The 24420-nt window shown below is 44.3% G+C and overlaps 1 protein-coding gene and 1 long non-coding RNA gene across 3 annotated transcripts in view; both read left to right on the top strand.

Moving 5' to 3' along the window:
- Positions 1 to 1071: 1071 nt before the first annotated feature.
- On the top strand, positions 1072 to 8707 carry LOC309531069. Its single transcript, XR_014219050.1, has 2 exons — positions 1072 to 1749; positions 4848 to 8707. It is a non-coding gene; the product is annotated as an uncharacterized lncRNA (long non-coding RNA).
- A 1507-nt stretch (positions 8708 to 10214) lies between these two features.
- The window catches only part of ZDHHC20 (zDHHC palmitoyltransferase 20), a 42405-nt gene continuing 28199 nt past the window's right edge, over positions 10215 to 24420 (top strand). Inside the window, exons 1-2 of one of the 2 annotated variants that reach the window (XM_082220328.1) lie at positions 10215 to 10454; positions 24383 to 24409. In XM_082220328.1, the coding sequence (XP_082076454.1) occupies positions 10292 to 10454; positions 24383 to 24409 (190 nt within the window). In that variant the 5' untranslated portion in view covers positions 10215 to 10291. The remainder of the gene's footprint in view (positions 10455 to 24382; positions 24410 to 24420) is intronic. The other variant, XM_082220329.1, reaches the window with a different exon arrangement.

Raw genomic sequence — 24420 nt, 5'->3', positions numbered from 1 at the left:
ATAAAAGTTTATATATGTTAAAGTCATTAAGTAATAAGAAGTAATAAGGGTCAAGACACTGTCAATATAAGATCTTTTGAAAGAGCTTTAAAAATATATATACTTGGCTGTAGATCAGCGATAGAGAACCTCTGGTTTGTGACTTAAGAGCCCACAAGATTCCTAATTTGGCTTATGAGGCCATTTTCCTCAACCATACCCACCAGGCCCACACCTGTGTCATCATATGGCAGGTATGGGGCAAGTAAAGACACAGCAGCAAAGAGCAAACAGGAGCTTAAAAGCTCAACAGTTTCTTGACAAGCAGGGCTTACTGACCAGTGCTGACAGCAAGCCCCTTGAAGTCCATTGGCAAGTGCAAAGCTGCCCCTGCAAACCAACATTTCCCCATTGTAGGCCAGCTTTACAGACAGATTTGCACTAAATAATGATCTCAGGGCCAGTTGCAAGGTTTAGTAAGTAGGGAGTGGAAGGAATGAGATAGGTTTTAGGTTATGTTATGTTTTTAATAGGGCATGCTATATTCTGGATTATGTTATGTTTTATAGGTAAAGGTAAAGGTACCCCTGCCCGAGCGGGCCAGTCTTGACAGACTCTGGGGTTTGTGCGCCCATCTCACATCTATAGGCCGGGGGCCAGCGCTGTCCGGAGACACTTCCGGGTCACGTGGCCAGCGTGACAAAGCTGCATCTGGCGAGCCAGCGCAGCACACGGAACGCCGTTTACCTTCCCGCTGGTAAGCGGTACCTATTTATCTACTTGCACCCGGGGGTGCTTTCGAACTGCTAGGTTGGCAGGCACTGGGACCGAGCAACGGGAGCGCACCCCGCCGCGGGGATTCGAACCGCCGACCTTTCGATCGGCAAGCCCTAGGCGCTGAGGCTTTTACCCACAGCGCCACCCGCGTCCCTGTTATGTTTTATAGATTATGTCTAAATAGGATGAGAGTTCGGAGATACGTGCAAATGTATATGTGAACCCGGTCTTTGGGTGGGTGTTTGATTTTCGTTGTTGTGTATACTGTGTATATACGGACAATGACAATAAATTTATCTAAATCTAAATCTAGTCTGCAGAGGAAAAAGGTCAGCTTGAAGAAACAGTCTGAATCCAAACGATATTGACGAACAGGCAAAGCCGGTCTTGCTGTCAGTACCAATCAGCTGCCAAGCAAGTCCCACCTGACATCATAATGTCAAGTGATTGACAAGTGTGTGTGGCCCTGGCCACTTTTTAAAAAAATGGCCCATGCAAGGGAGGCTAGTTATTGACCTGACCCTTAGGCTGAATAAGGCTTCCCAGACTGTCATAAACTCCAATCTTCAAAGAGGTCGTCTTGCCACCACTGGAGAGCTGCTGCTAAACCTTGGGCACTTGCTGCCAAACAGTGTAAATGGTGTTGCTTGGTATAAGGGACTTCTGTATTCGTAAGGGATTTCTGGAGCCAGAACTCAAGACCAAAGAGCAATCTGGGGCAGAGGGAAAACCAGAAGACAGACTAGAATCACAAGGCACATCAGTGCTCCAGTAGACCTTATTACACAAACAAAGCTCCACTGAGACAGGAAGCCCTCCTATACTCCTTACTGCCCAGGAGCCTGGGTTGGGTCAGTTGGGTAAGTTTTTAACTAAGGCCAGTAATGACTCAGAGCTCACATGAGGCAATGATCAGCACTGGAGCAGTGGTGAGCAGTTTCTGACCGTATTATCAATGATCAAGATCTGGGTGTTTACCCAAAAATAATTGTTGTCGTTTAGTCGTTTAGTCGTGTCCGACTCTTCGTGACCCCATGGACCAGACAACGCCAGGCACTTCTGTCTTCCACTGCCTCCCGCAGTTTGGTCAAACTCATGCTGGTAGCTTCAAGAACACTATCCAACCATCTCGCCCTCTGTCGTCCCCTTCTCCTTGTGCCCTCCATCTTTCCCAACATCAGGGTCTTTTCCAGGGAGTCTTCTCTTCTCTTGAGGTGGCCAAAGTATTGGAGCCTCAGCTTCACGATCTGTCCTTCCAGTGAGCACTCAGGGCTGATTTCCTTAAGAATGGATAGGTTTGATCTTTTTGCAGTCCATGGGACTCTCAAGAGTCTCCTCCAGCACCATAATTCAAAAGCATCAATTCTTCGGCCTTCTTTATGGTCCAGCTTTCACTTCCATACATCACTACTGGGAAAACCATAGCTTTTACTATACGGACCTTTGTTGGCAAGGTGATGTCTCTACTTTTTAAGATGCTGTCTAGGTTTGTCATTGCTTTTCTCCCAAGAAGCAGGAGTCTTTTAATTTCGTGGCTACTGTCACCATCTGCAGTGATCATGGAGCCCAAGAAAGTAAAATCTCTCACTACCTCCATTTCTTCCCCTTCTATTTGCCAGGAGGTGATGGGACCAGTGGCCATGATCTTCATTTTTTTGATGTTGAGCTTCAGACTATATTTTGCGCTCTCCTCTTTCACCCTCAATAAAAGGTTCTTTAATTCCTCCTCACTTTCTGCCATCAAGGTTGTGTCATCTGCATATCTGAGGTTGTTGATATTTCTTCCAGCAATCTTAATTCCGGTTAGGGATTCATCCAGCCCAGCCTTTCACATGATGAATTCTGCATATAAGTTAAATAAGCAGGGAGACAATATACAGCCTTGTCGTACTCCTTTCCCAATTTTGAACCAATCAGTTGTCCCATATCCAGTTCTAACTGTAGCTTCTTGTCCTACATAGAGATTTCTCAGGAGACAGATGAGGTGATCAGGCACTCCCATTTTTTTAAGAACTTGCCATAGTTTGCTGTGGTCGACACAGTCAAAGGCTTTTGCATAGTCAATGAAGCAGAAGTAGATGTCTTTCTGGAACTCTCTAGCTTTCTCCATAATCCAGCGTATGTTTGCAATTTGGTCTCTGGTTCCTCTGCCTCTTCTAAATCCAGCTTGCACTTCTGGGAGTTCTCGGTCCACATACTGCTTGAGCCTTCCTTGTACAATTTTAAGCATAACCTTGCTAACTTGAGTGAAGCACCTTAACAGCATCATCTTTTAAAATTTTAAATAGTTCAGCTGGAATACCATCACTTCCACTGGCCTTGTTGTTAGCAACACTTTCTAAGGCCCATTTGACTTCACTCTCCAGGATGTCTGGCTCAAGGTCAGCAACCACACTACCTGGGGTGTACGAGCCATCCATATATTTCTGGTATAATTCCTCTGTGTATTCTTGCCACCTCTTCTTGATGTCTTCTGCTTCTGTTAGGTCCTTACCACTTTTGTCCTTTATTATGGTAATCTTTGTACGAAATGTTCCTTTCATATCTCCAATTTTCTTGAACAGATCTCTGGTTCTTCCCATTCTGTTGTTTTCCTCTATTTCTTTGCATTGCTCATTTAAGAAGGCCTTCTTGTCTCTCCTTGCTATTTTTTGGAAATCTGCATTCAATTTCCTGTATCTTTCACTATCTCCCTTGCATTTTGCTTGCCTTCTCTCCCCCGCTATTTGTAAGGCCTCGTTGGACAGCCACTTTGCTTTCTTGCATTTCCTTTTCATTGGGATGGTTTTCGTTGCTGCCTCCTGTATAATATTACGAGCCTCCATCCATAGTTCTTCAGGCACTCTGTCCACCAAATCTAAATCCTTAAACCTGTTCCTCACTTCCACTGTGTATTCATAAGGGATTTGGTTTAGATTGTATCTTATCGGCCCAGTGGTTTTTCCTACTTTCTTCAGTTTAAGCTTGAATTTTGCTATAAGAAGCTGATGATCTGAGCCACAGTCAGCTCCAGGTCTTGTTTTTGCTGACTGTATAGAGCTTCTCCGTCTTTGGCTGCAGAGAATATAATCAATCTGATTTCGATGCTGCCCATCTGGTGATGTCCATGTGTAGAGTCGTCTCTTCTGTTGTTGGAAAAGTGTGTTTGTGATGACCAGCTTGTTCTCTTGACAGAACTCTATTAGTCTTTGCCCTGCTTCGTTTTGATCTCCAAGGCCAAACTTGCCAGTTGTTCCTTTTATCTCTTGATTCCCTACTTTAGCATTCCAATCGCCTATAATGAGAAGAACATCCTTCTTTGGTGTCACTTCTATAAGGTCTTGTAAGTCTTCATAGAATTGGTCAATTTCAGTTTCTTCAGCACCAGTAGTTGGTGCATAAACTTGGATTACTGTGATGTTAAAAGGTCTGCCTTGGATTCGTATCGAGATCATTCTATCATTTTTGAGGTTGCATCCCAGTACAGCTTTCGCCACTCTTTTGTTGACTATGAGGGCCACTCCATTTCTTTTACGGGTTTCTTGCCCACAGTAGTAGATATGATAGTCATCCGAACTGAATTCACCCATTCCCGTCCATTTTAGTTCACTGATGCCCAGGATGTCAATATTTATTCTTGCCATCTCATTTTTGACCACATCCAACTTACCCAGGTTCATGGTTCTTACATTCCAGGTTCCTATGCAATATTTTTCTTTACAGCATTGGACTTTCCTTTCGCTTCCAGGCATATCCGCAACTGAGCGTCCTTTCGGCTTTGGCCCAGCCGCTTCATCAGCTCTGGATCTACTTGTACTTGTCCTCCGCTCTTCCCCAGTAACATGGTGGACGCCTTCCGACCTGAGGGGCTCATCTTCCAGCGTCATAACTTTTATATGCCTGTTGTCTTTGTCCATGGAGTTTTCTTGGCAGGCATACTGGAGTGGCTTGCCGGTTCCTCTTCCAGGTGGATCACGTTTGGTCAAAACTCTCCACTATGACCTGTTCATCTTGGCTGCCCTGCTCGGCATAGTTCATAGCTTCTCTGAGTTATTCAAGCCCCTTCGCCACGGCAAGGCAGTGATCCATGAAGGTGCCCAAAAATAATAGAGCTGGTCATTTAAACTGGCTTTGTTTAAACTCAAAGAGTTTAAACAAAAATATGTTTTTATAAAGTTTGTTAATTGCTTTGGTGACTCCTTAATTTCATTTGTATTTTTGTAATTATATTGTATTATATTGGTTTGGTTACATTGGAAACTGCTTCGTGGATCTTATTTGCTTGGAAAAAGTAGGGTGGAACGCTTTAAATAAATAAGTCAGAGACCCAGGGGGATGAAATGCTGTCCTTGCTGTTCTAGCCATAAGCACATAAGAACTGCAGGAGCTATGAACTTATTTAGCTGTCCAAAATATGCTTCTGCATACACAGCAAACCTCTCTAGAAGCAACCTGGTTTTCCTCACACAAGGTATCTGCTCAAAGTTCTCCTTTCACAAAACAAATAGCTGTCGTGTATGCAGAGGAGGAACTTTGGACTCTGGCCAAATACAAGTACATTTCACTAGATAAGCTCATATTGATTCTAGTGAGTAGCACAGAAAACCAATGAAGTGAAGTTGATAGGGTCTATCACCTGGGACTTCAGTATGTGGGTCAAAATCCTCACTGAATGCAGAAATACTGGAACGGAATATGTACAGGACAGAATACTACATTTCGTTCCAGTATGAGCTCAACCTCGGCACGCTTTTTCAAGTGGAACATGGGAAATGTTAACACCATTGGAGGAGAATCCCATTACTGTATCTGCCTTGAGTTTTTGAGATACAGGAAAAAGTTGGTGTGCATGTTCAAGATGGCGGTGTGTGCTTCAAGTATGAACATGAATACTTCTGTTGAAAGACACACAAGTAACACACACACACAACCACCGGCAGTGTGATATCTGCCATGAAGACAGACATTGAATTTAAACAGGTGTGCATATTCGGTAAACAGGTCCTCAGTAAATAGGCTCCACTCTTGAAAATAGGAACACACTAAGTATATCCAGTGAGGGATGAAACTGGGATTTCCTAGCCTTCCAAGGGAAATACAACTTTGATGGACAAAGCAATATATAATTCAAACATGGGAAGCTGCCCTATAGTGAGTCATTACACTGACTGGCTGCGCCTCTCCAGGTTTGAGACATTCCCAGCCTACCTGGAGATGCTAGGATTGAACCTGGGACCTTCTGCATGCAAGGTGGATAATCTACCCCTTAAATGCTTTATACTGTTCCATATTAAAATCATCTAGTCGAGAAAGTTTTATTACCATTTTCAATTCTATATTTTGTTCCTATGTCTACTTATGAATGTGGCAAAAGTATGTTGATACATGTAGTACAGGGAAGCCAAAGTATCAAGCGAGTTCTGTATTTCTGTCCTAGCAGGATTGATATCAGCCAGGTAAAGTGATTTATAAAATTTGTTAAATTGTGTCTAAATGCTTTTTGGCATTATAAGAATCTGCCCCTCTAGCATCATGCCTCGGTCCAGTATATCTGAAGGAGCATCTCCACACCCATCGTTCTACTCAGACACTGAGGTCCAGTGCAGAGGGCCTTCTGGCGGTTCCCTCACTGCGAGAAGCCAAACTACAGGGAACCAGACAGAGGGCCTTCTCAGTAGTGGCGCCCTCCCTGTGGAACACCCTCCCACCAGATGTCAAAGAGAACAACAACTACCAGACTTTTAGAAGACATCTGAAGGCAGCCCTGTTTAGGGAAGCTTTTAATGTTTGATGTATTACGGTATTTTAATATTTTGTTGGAAGCCGCCCAGAGTGGCTGGGGTAGCCCAGCCAGATGGGCGGGGTATAAATAATAAATATTATTATTATCATTGTTATTATTATGCATTAGAGTAATATTCTTGGACTTCTGCTGTTTCAAGCAGAAATCTGGAAGTTTACTGGCCCGTTTGCTTTCCTAGTGCTTAATTATAAATCTGGTGTTGCAAACCTGGTTCTACATTATAGCCAAAGAGTTTCCAAAATAAATAGTTCAGATTCGTTGTCTTTTCATTTATACGAGGTGTGCATAATGATTCTCTCGCTCAAAAAAAGCCGTAAATGCATCCCAAATAATTTGTAGAGATCCCTTACATCTGCTCTCAGATATCTAATCTGCATTAAAGCTGTGTTAAGCACGAGAGAGGCCTCTTTTTCTCGAGACTGCAATAGTAACCTTTAATACGACAGGCCAATAGTTTGTAAAATTAAGAGGACCAATTCCAACAGTTATTGTGAATTGTAAAAATTGATTAGGCACTAAAAAAATAGTGTGGCCTAAAATGTCTGTGGAGTAATAGAGAATAAATATTTGGTCACCTTCTGTTGGATGGTGTCTATTCCAAAGGCCCATGAGATCCAAAATTGCATTAGCTGCACTCCCCCCCCCCAACACCAAATAAGCGGCATATTTCTATCTAAGATAGTGTTGTATATGGGCAAACTGCTGCTGTGCTATAAACTTGAATATACCTACCCACCTCAGCTAAAAAGAAAGGGTCGTGTGTGTGCACGCGTGCAAAGCAGTTGGAGGGAACATTTTAAGCCTGAGGGCCACATTGCCTCATGAGCAACCTTGTGGGAGCCACATACCAAGTAGCGGGCAAAGCAATATGATATTGGGGGTGATGTGAGGCATAAGTCAAAACATCTGGAGAGCCCCTGCTGTTAAAAGCCGTTGGTCTTCAACTGGCAGGTCAGGACCTCCTATCAGGCCACAGCCTGATCCAGGGTACCATAAGTCACAACAGGAGTGCTTCCACCATATAATATATGGTAAAAGATTAAGAAAAGGGTCCCCAAACACGTTTGGGTTAAAGATGGGACCCTGGGTCTGAAAAGGTTGAAGACTGATCTAAGGCAATGGTTCTCACGTTTATTTTATATCAGACTGGAAAGTGTAGGGGGTCTTGACAGAATACTTAATAAACTATTTCTGGTCTACAAGTCAAAGCACATACCTAACTCTTATTTTAGTAACATAATCTTGCCTTTCTGATGTTGTAAGAGGAGAATTTGACTCAGTACCTCATAACTGGCTATGGACCAGACCGGTCTGCTAGGGTACCAATACTAAGCTTTTGAACTGCATGAGGAATTTGTATACCGACACGACCTTGAAAGCTAAGATAGGGGCCAATTGTCAACTATCAGCTAAGACTCCAGTCCCAAAGGGAGTCCAGCAAAGATGTATTTTGGTCCCTTTACTGCTTAATTTATATTTTGAATAGGGCTGCAGCTTCTTTGAAGATGAGACCACTTCTTTCCAGTAAGGCTGGCCAAGGTGTTGTGCCATCTTATGATACACAGAGGATGCTATTCTAATTTCTGATATGCAAATGGTGTGTGTACGCTACCAGGTGATTATTTTTATATATTACGTTATTCACATTTTTGTACTCAAGTGCCTCAAAGCAATGTACACCGTAAAAATAAAATAATAAAGACTATAAACCTGGGGGCACAAAAATGTTTTTGCCTTGTGCCAAAAATCAGGCTGTTATGGCACCAGGCATGCTTCCCTGCGAAGAGCATTCCACAAATGTGGAACTACTACTGAAAAGGCCCATTCTCTTGTCGTCAAACTCTGCAACTCTGTCTTATTCCTAGGGTGAATATTTTTAGCAGAAGTGAAGACTCTTACACATTTATTTATTTATTTTGCTGCAGTGTGAAATGTATATGAAAGTACAATGGAAATGTATTCTACCATTATTGTTAAAGTTCAGAGGGGAATCATGAGAAATTAATAGATTTACTGTTCAGTCAGAGCAAGTATGTCACACGTAGAACTTGTTAAATTCATTGCAACAGATTTGGAAAAGCGCTTGAAATTTAATAGGCATAGATGGGGATGTACAAGTGAATTTATGTGTGGTGTCTAACTGTAGCAAGAATAAACTAGTCTAATCCATTATGCTCATTTGTATTTTATTTCTCTCTGTAACTATTATCTTTTAACGTGCATGAGCTTATTCTTTGAATTAATGTTCAATATGAAACTAAGTAGTAAGAAGACTTTATGGAGAATTTTAGCTGCCTGCTAAAAATACATAAAATGTAAAACTTCCAGTGTGATGGGTGTGCAAAGCCCTGTGAAGCAAAGCATAAGTCTGTCAGTTTTAGCCTCACCTGATTCAGCTGTCAGCCTGCTTTTGAATTTGGATGAGGGTAGCAAGGGATGAAAATTCATTAACCACAGCTAGGAGAAAAAGAAAACATTGGTTTCTTTCTACCTTAGCTGGCATTGTCAAAATCGAAACAGGGTTGTGAAAATCACAGGTCCTAGGCAGGGGCCTCTTGACAATTTGCCCCTCAATCTCAAACCAATTTATTTTAGGAACACTCAAATCTCACCCTCTCCATTGCCCTCCCACTCTTGGTGGGGGACTGAGGGGCAAGCTCCATAGCGCGGAGAAGAGAACATCTGAATAGAACAGCCATGGGTTGTGGGTGTGTGGAATAAAGTGCTCAGGGCCAAACACGGGCACTATTGACTATTCCACGATCTATCCATGGTACCACTTGAATGGAGCTAGTTGGCCATAGCTTGAAAAACCTTTCAGACTTCCTTGACAGGTGAATGATGAATTCTGTTCATCAGAATAGCTAGGATCTACCTGTATTTCAGACGCACCCACAAAATGAAAGACTTGGGGTCAGTTGAATGAAATATTGGGGGGCGGGAGAACAAGTAAGCCCCACCACACATAATTGATCACATCAGACAGCTCTCAAATACCATTTGAATGGCAGTGTCCATCAACTGGGGCGGGGAGAGCAGCCCCTTCAAACATTTTATTGGGGTGGGGGCGAAGGGACCTCATTCCCTACGCTTGAGGCGAAGCGTTCGCTGAAGCGCAAATTCAGGACCAGCGAGGCTCGAAATCTATTCCCCCCCCCCACCCCATCTTGTGATCACTAAGCCAGGAGGAGGTTGTTGGGTGGGGGGTGTGGTGTGCGTGTGCACGAATGCCTCTTCCGACGACCCCGAAGAACGGTGGGCTTCCCTGGGCTGCGAGAAGGACTGCAGAGCCGAGGGCGGGAGCGCTTTTTCCGCGGAGCTGCCTCGCCCCCCCCCCCGCCCCGTGACCTTGACAAGAAGCGGAGGTCTCGGGAAGCCGAGGCGGCCTTTTTGCGCGAGGGGGGAGACGACAGCGGCCGAGGAGGGCAGCCGCTCTGAAGTGCAAAGAAGCCTGTTCGGGCAGCGAGCGAGGGAGGCGTCCTCCGTCCGCCTCAGGAGCCCTGCGTCTCCTTCCCTCGCCTCGCCGCGCCGCCCTCTCCCGCTTCCCTGTCGGGATTTTGTTCCGTGAGGGCAGCGAAGGCGCCTCTTCTTCTTCTTCCCGCCCTCCCGAGTCGCAGCGCAGAGGAGGCCGGCCGGCCCTGCCCCCTTAGCAGGCGGGCGGGCGGGCGGGCCGAGGAGGCTTCGCCGCAGCGGAGAGCCGAGAGGCGGTTCCTGGCGGTGGGAGCAGCAGTAGCAGCAGCAGCGGCGGCGCAGATGGCTCCTGCGGGCGGCGGCGGCGGAGGCTCGACGGCGGGGAAGATGGCGCCGTCGCACGTCCTCAAGTGCTGCCAGAAGGTGCTGGCGTGGGTGCCCGTGGTCTTCATCGCCCTGGTCGTGGCCTGGTCCTACTACGCCTACGTGGTGGAGCTGTGCTTGTGTGAGTAGAAGCGGGCTGGGCGGGCTCAGGAAAGGCGCTTCCTCCTGGGATGCCCCTGAAACCGCCGCTGTCATGGGGGTTTGGCGGCGGGGTGAGTTTCGGGCGGAGGCCCTCTTCTTCTTCTCCACCACCACAAAAAAATGAACATTAAGTCCATTAAACGTTAATGGTGGCAAGGCAAGTCTTGTGCTTCCTCCTTCCCCAAATCAGCCACCGCCTGCCTCGTTGCTTCCTCCCTGCTGAGCAGCAGCCCTGAGGTGCTCAGCCCAGCAGCAGCGGTTATTCGTGGCTAAAGGGTATTGGGGAGACCTGTTGCCTCTTTTTCGCCCTGGTATCTGACACTGCCATATGCACAGGGTCTGTCCTGGGTGGTCTGCTGCGTTTATGAATCTGGAAAGAGGTAGTAGCAAGCACCACACACTCGATCTCGCTCTCTGCACTTCGGGTTGTTAAAGTGGCTGGGCGCTGAAGGGAGCCGAAGGAGGAAATCCACCCTTTTGCAGCTCTGATTTGTGAATGCAACAGGGTATTTCTAGGACGGAGCAGTGCTATTCCATGCACGTTTCCTTGAAAGCACCCTTGTGTTCAGATTGTAGCCTAAATAAGCCCCTGTTTGGTGTCAAACATCAGAAGTTTTGCATAGGTTTGCAGCCTGAAGAAGCCCATGTCGAGTGTTAAAATCTTGGACGCTTTAGGTTTTGTGGGACTTGCTCTTTAACTGATGTGTGTTTGTTAGGAGGCAAAAGCTGGTGTTACTGAACATTGCGCTATGCTAAAATCCTTGGGTTTTCACTCTTCCCTGTAAGTTTTTGCTTCAGTTTTAATTCATTTGAGGCTGCCATTAACCATGACCCTATGGAGCTTTGGTTGATGCTAAAATGTTCTTGTGAGTCCCTTTCCTTGGACAAAATTTTAGAGGAGAGCTTGCGGGCAGGAGCAGCAGTCCTTTAGCACTCCTGCAGTGCTTCATTGTGCTTCTCTTGTCATTGCTCTTTTGAAAGCATACATTGAACAAGGGTCCTGGTGAGATAGTCTGGGAAGGGTTTGATAATTGATCCTTATGGGTGGTAGGGTAGTTTAGCATAAGACACACTACCCCAAAGAGAAATAGAATGATGATTTCAGAGATAAATTTCAATTGTATGGTAAGACATTAGCATGAGTCTAAACCTCTGCTGTTCATGAAATGATTATGGGTGCCTCTTCAAGATCACTTAATACAAGTTGCTCATTTTAACAGCACTTGTCCCCGCAATTAGGCTAATTAAAGGAGATGAAAGGATAGATTTTTGAAAACAGGCTTCATGCATATTTATTTGCTGAATGGCAGATATGCTTTAGTGATTGCAAGTAAGGAGTTGTTAAAGTAAAGGAGCTAAGATTATTTTGAGTGTATTCCCTCCAATGAGCAGATGATTGCTTCCAGCCTTGACCACTCTTTTTCTTCTTCTTCAACTTTTGAGTTACTTCACTAGCCATCCTTAAAGCTCTTTGTCCTATAAATAATAATATGTGAATGTTCCGTGTTGAAATACGGGAATATTTACAAAAAACTTATTGTTTTCCTCTAGATTTAATTTTTTTTAAATATAAAAGGGTTCAATATTCCTGTTTCACAATCTGGAACTTAAAACAAAATAAAAACATAGGGTTCTGCCATCCATGAACAGAAAGGCTCCTTTCATCCACAAAAGGCTTTTTCATCCTTGGAGGAATTCTGCAGATTGAGGGTGGGGGATGCATTCTACCGATTTCCTCCTCTCCCTGCTGCTTCCAGTACAACATCCTGCACTGTTCTGCAGGACCCCTAAGCACTGTAGATTTTCAGTGTGTGCAAGGGAATGGGAGAATTAGCATTGTGTTGATCCACATCTCTAAGCAGAAACTCCACATACGTAAGCCTAATGTACAGTGGTACCTCGGGTTAAGTACTTAATTCGTTCTGAAGATCCGTTCTTAACCTGAAACTGTTCTTAACCTGAGGTACCACTTTAGCTAATGGAGCCTCCCACTGCTACTGCGCCTCCGCTATGCGATTTCTGTTCTCATTCTGAAGCAAAGTTCTTAACCCAAGGTACTATTTCTGGGTTAGCGGAGTCTGTAACCTGAAGCGTATGTAACCTGGAGTCTGTAACCCGAGGAACCAACGTATCTAGTCTCAGTGTGTACAGTTTGTAGCCTGTAAATATAGAGTACAGATCGTATAGAGAGCATTTGTGCATACTAGATGTATGCACTTTGCAGAAGTTATGGCTGGCTGAGGGTGAGGCAAGTGGCATGCATTAAATGTCCCCTATTTGAAACATGGCTAGTATATATGCTATACTGTATCATAAAGCAAAGATACCACTGATCTGATTATTTTATTGAAACCATTTCTGATGTTGGACTAGGTTACTTTTGTTATGAATTTATTTTCTCACTTCTTAAACCACATGCTTTCCATAATGCCTGAAACTATGACTTAAACACTTCCTACAAATTAGAATATCAAACCAGGATCTAATCCTATTTGGATAACTTGGCTAGTAAAACATAGTTTGTGCTAAATTATTATATCTGAACTAGGCCATCTTTATCTCACAAAATACATAAATAAATGCCTTTATTTATGCACTAAATACATAAATACAGTATATTGAAACAAAATTGTAAGCTATATGTTCATTCAGTAAAAAAGAGTTAATTATTCTCAGGAGTTATAGCTAGCAGGCATATGGAACCTCAAAAAGTTAGCAACTACCTCATAAAGTAAATGTGTGTAGCTTATGGCACTTATTTTGGTGGATTAATCTTTGACTGCTAAGTCTGTGATCTTCCTCTAGCACCCCAGATTCTTCTTCTTTGGCAATCACCTGTAGCCAAGTAAGATTGTCTTCCATAGACAAGGTTTTAACAATGAATCCGTAAGTGACTGCGGAGGCCAGCTAATAATAATAATAATAAATTTTATTTATATCCCGCCCTCCCCAGCCGAAGCCGGGCTCAGGGCGGCTAACAACAATAAAACAGTACAAAAGTACAGCACTAACAACACTCTAATCATTCATTATAAAATTAATTAATTCAAGCCACTGGCAACCATTGGGCCAGAGCTCCGCGAAGATTGCCGAGGGAGGGAGTCAGGCTGTGCCCTAGCCAAAGGCCTGGTGGAACAGCTCTGTCTTGCAGGCCCTGCGGAAAGATGTCAAGTCCCGCAGGGCCCTCGTCTCTTGTGACAGAGTGTTCCACCAGATCGGAGCCACAGCCGAAAAAGCCCTGGCTCTAGTTGAGGCCAGCCTAACTTCTCTGTGGCCTGGGACCTTCAAGATGTTTTTATTTGAGGACCGTAAGTTTCTCTGTGGGGCATACCAGCAGAGGTGGTCCCGTAGGTACGAGGGTCCTAGGCCGTATAGGGCTTTAAAGGTTAAAACCAGCACCTTAAACCTGATCCTGTACTCCACCGGGAGCCAGTGCAGCTGGTATAGCACCGGGTGAATGTGATCTCGCAGCGAAGACCCCGTAAGGAGTCTCGCTGCAGCATTCTGCACCCGCTGGAGTTTCTGGGTCAGTCTCAAGGGCAGCCCCACGTAGAGCGAGTTACAATAATCCAGTCTGGAGGTGACCGTCACGTGGATCACAGTGGCTAGGTCAGGGCGAGAGAGGTAAGGAGCCAACTGCCTAGCTTGGCGGAGATGGAAAAATGCCGATAGCTGCAATCTGCGCCTCCATGGAAAGGGAGGTGTTGAAGATTACACCCAAACTCTAATTGCGCCCCCACAAGAGATGGGAGTTGCCCCCCCAATCCCATATCGTCCCGTCCCAGCCACAGGACCTCTGTCTTCGAAGGATTTAGCTTCAACCGGCTCCCACGTAACCATCCAGCCACAGCTTCCAAACATCTGGTCAGTGTGTCTGGGGCCGAGTCAGGATGGCCACCCATCAACAGATAGAGTTGGGTGTCATCGGCATACTGATGGCAACACAGCCCAAAACTCCGGACAAGGTGGGCGAGGGGGCGCATAAAGATGTTGAAAAGCATCAGGGAGAGTATCGCACCCTGAGGTACTCAACACACCAAGGAGTGGCGCGATGACACTTCCCCCCCAAGTGCCACCCTCTGTCCCCGACCAGAGAGAAACGAGCGCAGCCATTGAAGGACTGTGCCCTGGATCCCCACTTCAGCAAGGTCCAGAAGTGTCCAGAAGTTCATGATCGACCATGTCGAAAGCTGCTGACAGATCTAGAAGAATCAGCAGCCCCAACCCGCCTCGATCCAGCTGTCTACGAAGATCATCTGTTAGGGCAACCAGAGCTGTCTCGGTCCCATGACCAGTGCGGAAGCCAGACTGGAATGGATCCAGAGCCGATGTTTCATCCAGAAACCCACTAAGCTGTTCAGCAACCGCTCTCTCAATCACCTTACCCAGGAACGGAAGATTCGAAACCGGGCGGTAATTGGATAGATCTAAAGGATCTAATGATGTTTTCTTTAAGAGCAGGCGCACCACTTCCGCCTTCAGTTCCCCTGGGAATGTCCCCGTGCCAAGGGACAAATTGATGATATCCCCCAGGAGGGCCCGCACCTCGTCTGAACACGCTCTAATCAGCCAAGACAGGCACGGGTCGAGAGGACAAGTGGTGGGCTTTCCAGCTTGGAGGAGTCTGTCCACATCGGCTGGGGATATCCGGTCGAAGTGGTCCAATACTGGACCCGAGGACAGTCGAGGGGCCTCCAGTTCCTTTATTGTATCCAAATTGGCAGGGAGGTCATGGCGGAGCAACAAGACCTTCTCCACAAAAAAGCTCGCAAATGCCTCACAGCTGTGTGTCGAATTGTTATTTAAATTTGGCTGTCCCTCAAGGGACGTTAAAGACCTGATTATACTAAATAATTGCGCCGGGCGAGAGCTAGCAGATGCAATGGAGGCCGAGAAGTATGACTTCTTAGCAGCCTTCACCGCCATCTCGTAGGTTTTCATAAAAGCCCTATAAGATGTTCTTGAGGCTCCGTCACGGGCACCCCGCCATACTCGCTCTAGCCATCTGAGGTCCCGCTTCATTTTCCGGAGCTCCTTGGTAAACCAGGGAGCCCGGTTTCTGCGGGGTCGCAGAGGGCGCTTAGGTGCGATCTCATCGATGGCTGCCAGGAGCTGGATATTCCAGCCCTCAACAAGCTCAGTCAATGAGTCGCCAGGGGGAGCAAGGTTCCGCAAGGCTTGGTGGAATCTATCAGTGTCCATCAGCCTCTGCGGGCGAGCCCAAATCGGCTCGCCACCTAAGCAGGGTGGGGGTGGAAAGTCAACCCTGGCTTTCAGAGCGTAGTGATCAGACCATGGCACCTTCATCGAAGGAGACATGATCGCATCTATACCTACGCCAAAGATCAAATCCAGCGTGTGGCCTGCTTGATGTGTGGGGCCCGAAACAAACTGGGAGAGCCCTCGTGTCGCCATGGAAGACACCAGGTCCAGAGCCTGTGAGGAGGGAGTGGCATCAGCATGGATGTTGAAGTCCCCCAATACTAATAGGTTAGGGAACTCCAAGGCCCAGCCAGCCACCGCCTCCAATAGGCCTGACAGGGTGGCTGCTGGTGCGCTAGGTGGCCGGTACACCAGCCAGACAGCCAAGCTCTCCTCGGAGCCCCACACTAGGCCAACACATTCAATGCCGGGGATCGATGGCGATGGTAGAGCCCTGAAAAGACAATCTTCCCAGATTAATAATGCCACCCCTCCCCCCGGCCCACAGTCTGCGACTGGTGGAGGACGGAGAAACCCGGGGGTGCCGTCTCTCGTAAGGTAACTGTTGCCCCTTCGCGCACCCAGGTCTCCGTCACAGAAGCCAGGTCGACCCCCTGCGAGATAAAGAAATCTCGCAGGGTGGCGGTTTTGTTGCCTATAGACCTGGCATTGCACAGCACCAGTGACGGAGGTGAGTAATCCTTGCTCACCCTACCCTCGTCCCTCGGGATGAGGCGCAGATTGGAAGGGGTACGAGCGTATCCATATCTCGATCCCCTTCGCCTATAACATAAGCCCCCACCGCCATACCTCCCTCGCCCCTCCACGGTAGCAATCCCAGGCCTCATAGTAGCCTCCATTGATGGCAATTAATGTTATTCCTTCGCAGCCTTAAAACAATAAAAACAAAAAACAAAAACAACCCAGAGAACAATAAAACAATACAAATAAAAACTGCAAAAATTACAAATTCATCAAAATCTAACAAATTCCCAAGCCACCCAAACATCCATCCCACCCCCATATATAAAAAACCAAAGGGAAAGAAAATTTTTAAAACATGTTAAAAAGAACTCTGCACCCCTCCGGGTCCTCCTGGGCCGTAGCAGCATCAGTGGCAACAACCGTCCTTCTGAGGCCCCACCCTGGGCCAGATAGTAAGTGGCAGGAGCAGTCCTTGTGAGGCCTGTCAGGCCCCGCCCTGGGCTAGGTGGTAAGTGGCAGGAAGGAGCAGGGCCCTCAGGCACTCACACAGGGGAGTTCTGGATCCACATGTCCCTCCACAGTGGGGACATTGGTTTCTGGGCGGGAGTTGATCACGGTTTGGATTTGCCAAGCGTGCCTTCCTCTTAGCATGTTTCTCCCTTGCGTCCTGAGTTTGAGTGTCTTCAAAGCCCATGACACCTTTGGTAAAGGCTGTTCTCCAACTGGAGCGCTCGCAGGCCAGTGTTTCCCAGTTGTCAGTGTTTATACTACATTTTTTTAGATCTGCCTTGAGACAGTCTTTAAACCTCTTTTGTTGACCACCAGCATTACACTTTCAATTTTTAAATTCGGAATACAGTGGTGCCTCACAAGACAAAATTAATCCATTCCTCGAGTCTCTTCGTCTAGCAGTTTTTTCGTCTTGCGAAGCAACCCTATTAGCGGCTTAGCAGATTAGCGCTATTAGCGGTTTAGCGGCTATTAAAGGCTTAGCGGCTATTAAAGGATTAGTGGATTAGTGGCTAAAAGGCTATTAGCGGCTTAGCAGCTTAGAAAAAGGGGGGGAGCGAAAAAAAATCGGAACACTTGCAAGACGTTTTCATCTTGCAAAGCAAGCCCATAGGGAAAATCGTCTTGCGAAGCAGCTCAAAAACGGAAAACCCTTTCATCTAGCGGGTTTTCCGTCTTGCGAGGCATTCGTCTTGCGGGGCACCACTGTAGAGTAGTTGCTTTGGATTAAGATAGGGAGGATAAAGGAGAGGTAAAATGTTCAGTTTTGGATAATTTCCATTACAAATTGCAAATGCTTGGTATAGACAGGCATCATCATCATAACTTATTTATATGCTGACCATCTGACTGGGCTCCCCAGCCACTCTGGGTAGCTTCCAACAACAATAACTATTAATGATACAGTCAGCTCGCAATTTACGTGGGAATTACATTCTGGGGATCATCCTTAAAGCCAAAAGCGCATATAGTCAAAACACAGACGGTTCAGTGGTGGATGAGATTGCCAAAATATTTTCTCGCGGATGCCCAACCCTATATTATTATTTGCCAGCAATTTATTTCAAGAACAAATTGTCAATGTGAAAATATCTTCACCAGGTTAGCTTGCATCAAGCAGATTAAAATTCTGAAAGCAGTAGAGGGCAGGCTGCCACATCCACAAACCTGTGGATAGAATCACAGTTGGTGGAATTGAAAGATTCTTATCTGACATTTCTGCCAATTGTGTGGGCCAGTCACTTAGCCTAACCAACACCACAGCATTGTTGGGAGGATGAAATGGGGGGCGGGAACCATCTTGAGATCTTTGGAAGTTAAAGGTGGTATTTAAATATAAATATAAATATGTATAAATAAATAAAAAATAAAAAGTAACTGGTGTACTCTTGATTTTCTAATATAACACACAGTAGTGATACCTATAGTTGTAAGTGTGCTGAACCACACGGACAAAAAGCTCAGCAACTTTGATCGGCCCCAGGCACTGGTGGTCCTCCCAATGCCACTTGCTTGTCACTCCCACTGTCCCTCACCATTGGCCATGCTGATGGAAAATGGAGACCAACTACATTCCGACACTAGATCAATCTCCTAACTTAGCATTAGGGATACAGAGTTCGCTACCCATGCAGATTTTTCTTTCCCATTACCAGGTGAGAACTTTGTACTATACTCTGGCAACTCTTTTTTCTGCCCATAACTTGCTGATTGGGATCTTTAGCCCAATGAAAGTGCCCCCTTGTTTTAATACACACTGTGTGATAATATACGCATGAGATTATAGATGAAGTTATTGAAAAGGAAAATCTGACCTTCAAGAGCAGGAAAACCTTTTTGCTTTTCTTCTTGGCAGCCTTCTGTTTTCCTACCAGTCAAAAATCATTGCATGTGGCATGCACTATGATGAGTTTTTTTTTTTACTCTTTATAATAAAGCACTTGACATTTAGATTTTATTGTGATGTGTAAAAGTCCCTGGCAGAAGCTGATTAATGTGGGCACTTTGCAGTAGGGGACAAAAAGAAGGTTGGAGACAGTTTACTCTGAAATTTGTAATGACTCAGAATGTTAAATGCTATATTCTTTCCTTTGCCTGTCAGGAGAATTACTAAAGTAAAAATATGTGCTTGTTTTTGTGGCTTGTATTTTCCTTTTTATTGGTAGCTTGTACATTGTGTAATGCTACAATAGTTAGCACACAGTTCTTTCATATGCTGTTAGTTAAATGAAATGGACAGTAATGACCATAAGCCTAATCAAATTTTCTTAGAGGTAACTGAGGCTCTAATTCTGTACATGCTTCACTTTGACTTACTTCTGAGTAAACATATGAGATCAGGCTCTTTGAATTCATTGAGACACTGCCAGAGAAGACTACTTAGGATCTCAGTGTAGCACCCTAATTCTTCTTACTGGACCACCACATTTGTGTTTGGGTGCGAATGTCTCAGCGCACTACTACAGAACACAGTGATAATCGTCAAGGCTGGCAAGTGAGCAAGACAGTTCCTGATGATGATGGACAGAGACATGGTCAAAGCAGCATGTGAAGGCAAAAAACCAAAGTCAGTGGTCGAGGGAAGGTGCACTGGTGGGCACCTCAGTGAGTACACAGGGAGCTAGGTTAATCTTTGTTAAGAAGGCAAGTTGCTTAGCAAAAGAGCAGCAGGAGAAAGAACTAGAGGTTTATAGCTCCTGGTGAAGTATCATTGGCTCACATGGTCACCTGATGCAATGCCTGGGTGTGGCAGGCAGCAGGGTGGGTGTGGCAGGCAGCAGGCGTAATATGTCTGGTGTTCTTCCTTCCAGGCAGCTGTCCTGACAATGGTCAAGGGTACAGTTTACATGCCATTTCGTTTCTGGAAAGCTGCCTTTACTGGTGCAGAGAGTACTGTGCTTGAGTTGGGTTGCCAGTGTTCTCAGGTTTATAATGGTGTTCCAGCTGTGCTGCAGGAAAAAAACACTGGTATGAAGATTGAACGTTGTTCTTTTTGCATGCATTATTTGTGTATGAAATGCGGAGGATGGGAGGAATTTGACATAGCGCTATGGCGATAATTCTGACTGCTCAAGCATTTCAACTTGCCAGACAGAACGATCTCACCTCTCTTTCCCCACGCACTCTTTCTGGAGTTTCCCCTCTGACCTCCCACAAGTGCAGGAGGGTGGGGGCAACCCCACTGCTACTGGAAGTCATTGTGCTGGCTTCCATTCATTGTCAATCCAGCCCAGCCTTTAAAGGAAGAAAGCTGTTGAAAGGCTAGGAAGGGAGGTGGGAGATACTTGAAAAGCAGAGGCTGGTCGGTCGAGCAGTTTGAGTTTGAGGAGGTGTGTTATTGGCAGTACAGTTTCTAGCAGAATAGGAAACATCTGGGTTTACGTTTAAGTGTGGTATCTCCTTTGTGTCTGATTCATTTCCTATACTCTAGACTGGTATTTTCCTGCTCTGTCTTCATTATTAAGCAGCATTTAATAAGTTTTTTTTATATCCCAGTAGCCTTCAAAACAACTCTGAGGAACTTAAGTAGACCATGTATGGAAATTGGGGAAGTTGTTTTGAAATTGATAACTTGTTTCTACCACTATTACTACTACTACTACTACTACTACTACTAATCTTATTATTTAGGTCCTCCCATCTGACTGGGTTGCCCCAGCCACACTGGGCAGCTTCCAACAAAATATTTAAACACAAAGAACCTCAAACATTAAAAACCTCCCTGTGGGAGCCTTCAGATGTCTTCTAAAAGTCAGATAGATGTTTGTTCAAGAAGCACAATACTTTTGCAATACAAATAGCATGTGGACTACAAAATGACTCAAAGTTGTATGATCCATCTTGTCTCAAGTCAATAAGTTGGTTTGTAAACCAGCTGAAGTTGGCAGTGTGGTGGTCAGATCATTACACAAACAAGCTGCATTTGAGTATGAAATTTTAAGGGGAAATAAAAGTGGAATAGGTCCCTAGTATGTTTGCATACTGGGCAGGGAACAAAAACATTTCAGTACATAATAAAAGAGTGTGATTTAACTTGATATTGCTGAAGGGAAGACATTTTAAATGGTCACTTCTAGATAATTTGGAATGCTCTTAGTTCATTCCTAGAAATAAGCAGCCAGCCAATCTCTTGAATTCCCAAAATAAACCTTTAAGCCTGTCAGAAATTATTCACTATCAAATATTTGTGTGTAGAATCCAGATGATTCAGGGTGGGTAAAAAGATGCCAAGACTTTCAGAACAGTGCCATTGGCCTGAATTCAGGTTCAGTTGGAACAGATCAAAAGATGTAGGGCATAATCCACTGGAAAACATATCCTGCACAAAATACAAATCCCACTAAAATTTATTGGGAGCACAAATTTGGGAGTCAGTATCCAAATGTAATAGTCTAAGTCTAGGGAGAGAATGCTTGACCAGTTCCTTGTAAACAGACATTCTCCATGCATACAACTTCTGAATAGATTAAAAACTCACAAAAATGCAGTGTGCGTGCGTATGTTTGTGTATGAGAGATATTGTTGGCAAGATTAAATAGATTAAAAACTCACAAAAATGCAGTGTGCGTGCGTATGTTTGTGTATGAGAGATATTGTTGGCAAGAACAATGCACACAGTCTTTGTGAAGGGTAGGCTTGTATTCCTTATGGTAGCACTTCGCCAGTTTTGTGCCTCAGACATTGTAGGTTGTACAGGGTGTAATCACTTCTGTTGGAAGTGGCATTAGTTTTCGGAACAGCTCTTGCAGTTCATAGCAAAGATGCATGGTTGTTTGTTTGTTTGTTTGTTTGTTTTTCTCTATAAAAATTCCTACCTATATTTGAATATGACTTGTAATTTGTAGATATTTTTGATGATGGTTAAAGAATTGCTGCAAGTGTTTTAGGGTACATTATTAATAATCAGCTTTTTGTACCTGTTGGCATATTTCTACATGAGGAATTTATACCTTGCAATATCTTAATGGCCTTATGATTATTTACTATTATCCATTACATTTATATAGGTGCTTATCAGTAGCCCCTGACTTAACAACAACACAGTATTTCAAAAAACAATTTAATAGCTTAAACCAGTGTTTACCAAACTTGGGTCTCCAGCTGTTTTTGGACAGAAACTCCCATCGTCCCTAGCTAGCAGGACCAGTGGGAAACACTGGTTTAAATCAACAATAAAATACAGCAAAAAAGTCCTTGCCACAGGCAGCTTAAACCAGTTTACAGCCCAGATTTAAAACATGATTTAAAAGCTCTTTACGTCATGCCAGAAAGATTGCATTGGAGGCATCAGTCTAGCCTTTCTGGATATTCTGTACCAAAAAGCAACTCTGTGTAGCCGCTTGCCTTGATGAAGCACCTGGAACAAGGGATGAAGAGGATCCTAAGGTTCTGGTAGACTGTTTCTTCAAAATCCACTTCTGTGTAACTTGCAGATCCTAGTTCATGTCCCACCTTTTGGAGCAATGCAAAAGAAATTTGCTCCATCATTCTGACATACTGGTACGTACAAAGTAACATACAAGATAACTAATAACCCTAGTTTAGTTATTTATTTTATCCCATGATCAGATAAAATTGTTCTTTGTATATTTTGGAAGTTCAATGCTATTGTCTTGCTTTTATACATTTTCACCCACTCCCTTTGTTTATTTATAAACATGGTGTTTGAATGTGCCTTTTATCTAATCCAACTTGTTCTCACTCATTCTTATTGAGAACCTTTTGATCAAAATTTAGGACCCTTTATTCTACAGCTAACATGATTTGAAACATGGTTTGATCTTTTTATACAGAAGGAGAAACTCTTCTATTACAGACACCCTAGTTTAGTGGTGATAGTTTTTTTTTATTTTGAGAAGAAACCCACCCACCCCTCAAATGATTTAGCTAATGTGTAATTCTGTTGCATCTTTCCTTTCCCTCCACAATGTAAAGCATGAATTACTCCCAATTATCAGCAGACCAATTTAGTGCATTCAAAATAAATTGTCCAGCAGCACCTTAGAGACCAGCTAAGTTTGTTGGTATCTGAAGAAGTATAAAGAAGTGTGCATGCACACGAAAGCTTATATCAAGAACAAACTTCGTCTCTAAGGTGCTACTGGACAATTTTTTAATATATTTTGACTGCGTCAGACCAACACGATTACCTACCTGAATTTAGTGCATTCAGTTTGTTGATGATGATAGGATGTTGTGCTTGGTAAATACAGGGTGAGTCCTTTAAAAGAGGCCCCGTGGATACAGAGTACACATGTTCCACGGGGCCTCTTTTAAAAGGCACACCCTGTACAGTATAAGATTACATTTTACAGGAGCAAATTTTTAGCTATTCAGTGGCTTTGAATTAGGCTGTGTTGAAGCCATAGAAGTATATTCACTAGAAATGTTTGTACGCATTTACTCTGCATTTATATGTAAGCATTGTCCACCCAATTACCTGTTCATTGTTCCTTGCTGCTCTCAAAACCAATGCTGATAGGTGATGCTTGTCTGTGGGGCTTGGCTTAACAAATTGGTGATTAGGCTTCTTTTGTAAGTAAAGGCTTACTTGCAGGACAAGCATAGGTAACTTACAGTGATAGAATGTAGATACCAATTAGGTACAGTATTTGAGTTTAATAAAGTGTACTAAATTGATTCCCGAGTGCTGCCAGTGGTCACTATTCCATATGAGATTAAATTTATTTTTAGTATGTTGAATCTGCTACTGGATGTATGTAATCCTGCTAGGCTAAATAAAAATAGACCAAGACCATGCCAGCAATAGTAACTGAAGTCCATTTTAAAACTGCATTGTTGGCTTTATTTTGGTTAATGAACCTCTACCTGGTAACCTGTGCTACAATCAGGGCTGGCGAAAGGACCTGAATCTGGGCTTAATTGCATAGCCAAGAAAGGGAAAGGGTTGTGGTGCAGGCACAAGGCTAATTCATATCTCAGCATATTACTGCCAGCCAGATACAATCATCTGAACTGGACCATGGAGTATGAAAGAAATGGCAACTGCCCAAGAGCACAGTACATGTGTGACTCACCTGGTTTTGACAGGTTTAGCCCTCTGCCAACTGAAGCTTTTGGCTCCGTTACTGATACACTGACACTCTTTCAGTGGTCGTCTGCATTACTTGAGCTTCATTTTCTTGAAGGAATAGTGAAATGAATAAAATTGAAGAATTTGTGTATTTTGCATTCATTTGTCACAGCTACTGCTTTCCCCCACAAGAACTGAAATGAGCATAGCTTTTGTGATCAAACCATTTCCTAACTAAATAGATACAACAATTTATGTGAAAGGAATTGTGCTCATTTGCTGAACACACGCACTGATTTCCCCCCTCTTAAGTTCTTGTACGTGCTTTGGAAAATGGCAAAATGAATTTTCTCCAGGATTACATTAAAATTAGATGATCTTTGTTCAGGTTTTATTAATATTGGTTTCTAAAAGACTACAGGTAGACTCACTCTAGTTTTTTCTGTTTCCCCCCCTAGTTACAATAACCTCAACTGGCGAAAAAGGTAAGAATGTT

Source organism: Podarcis vaucheri (genome assembly GCF_965113315.1).
Source record: "Podarcis vaucheri genome assembly, chromosome: 4".
NCBI classification, from domain to species: Eukaryota; Metazoa; Chordata; class Lepidosauria; order Squamata; family Lacertidae; genus Podarcis; species Podarcis vaucheri.
The sequence above is the reverse complement of the archived record's forward strand: the minus strand, read 5'-3'. Positions and strand labels throughout refer to the sequence as shown.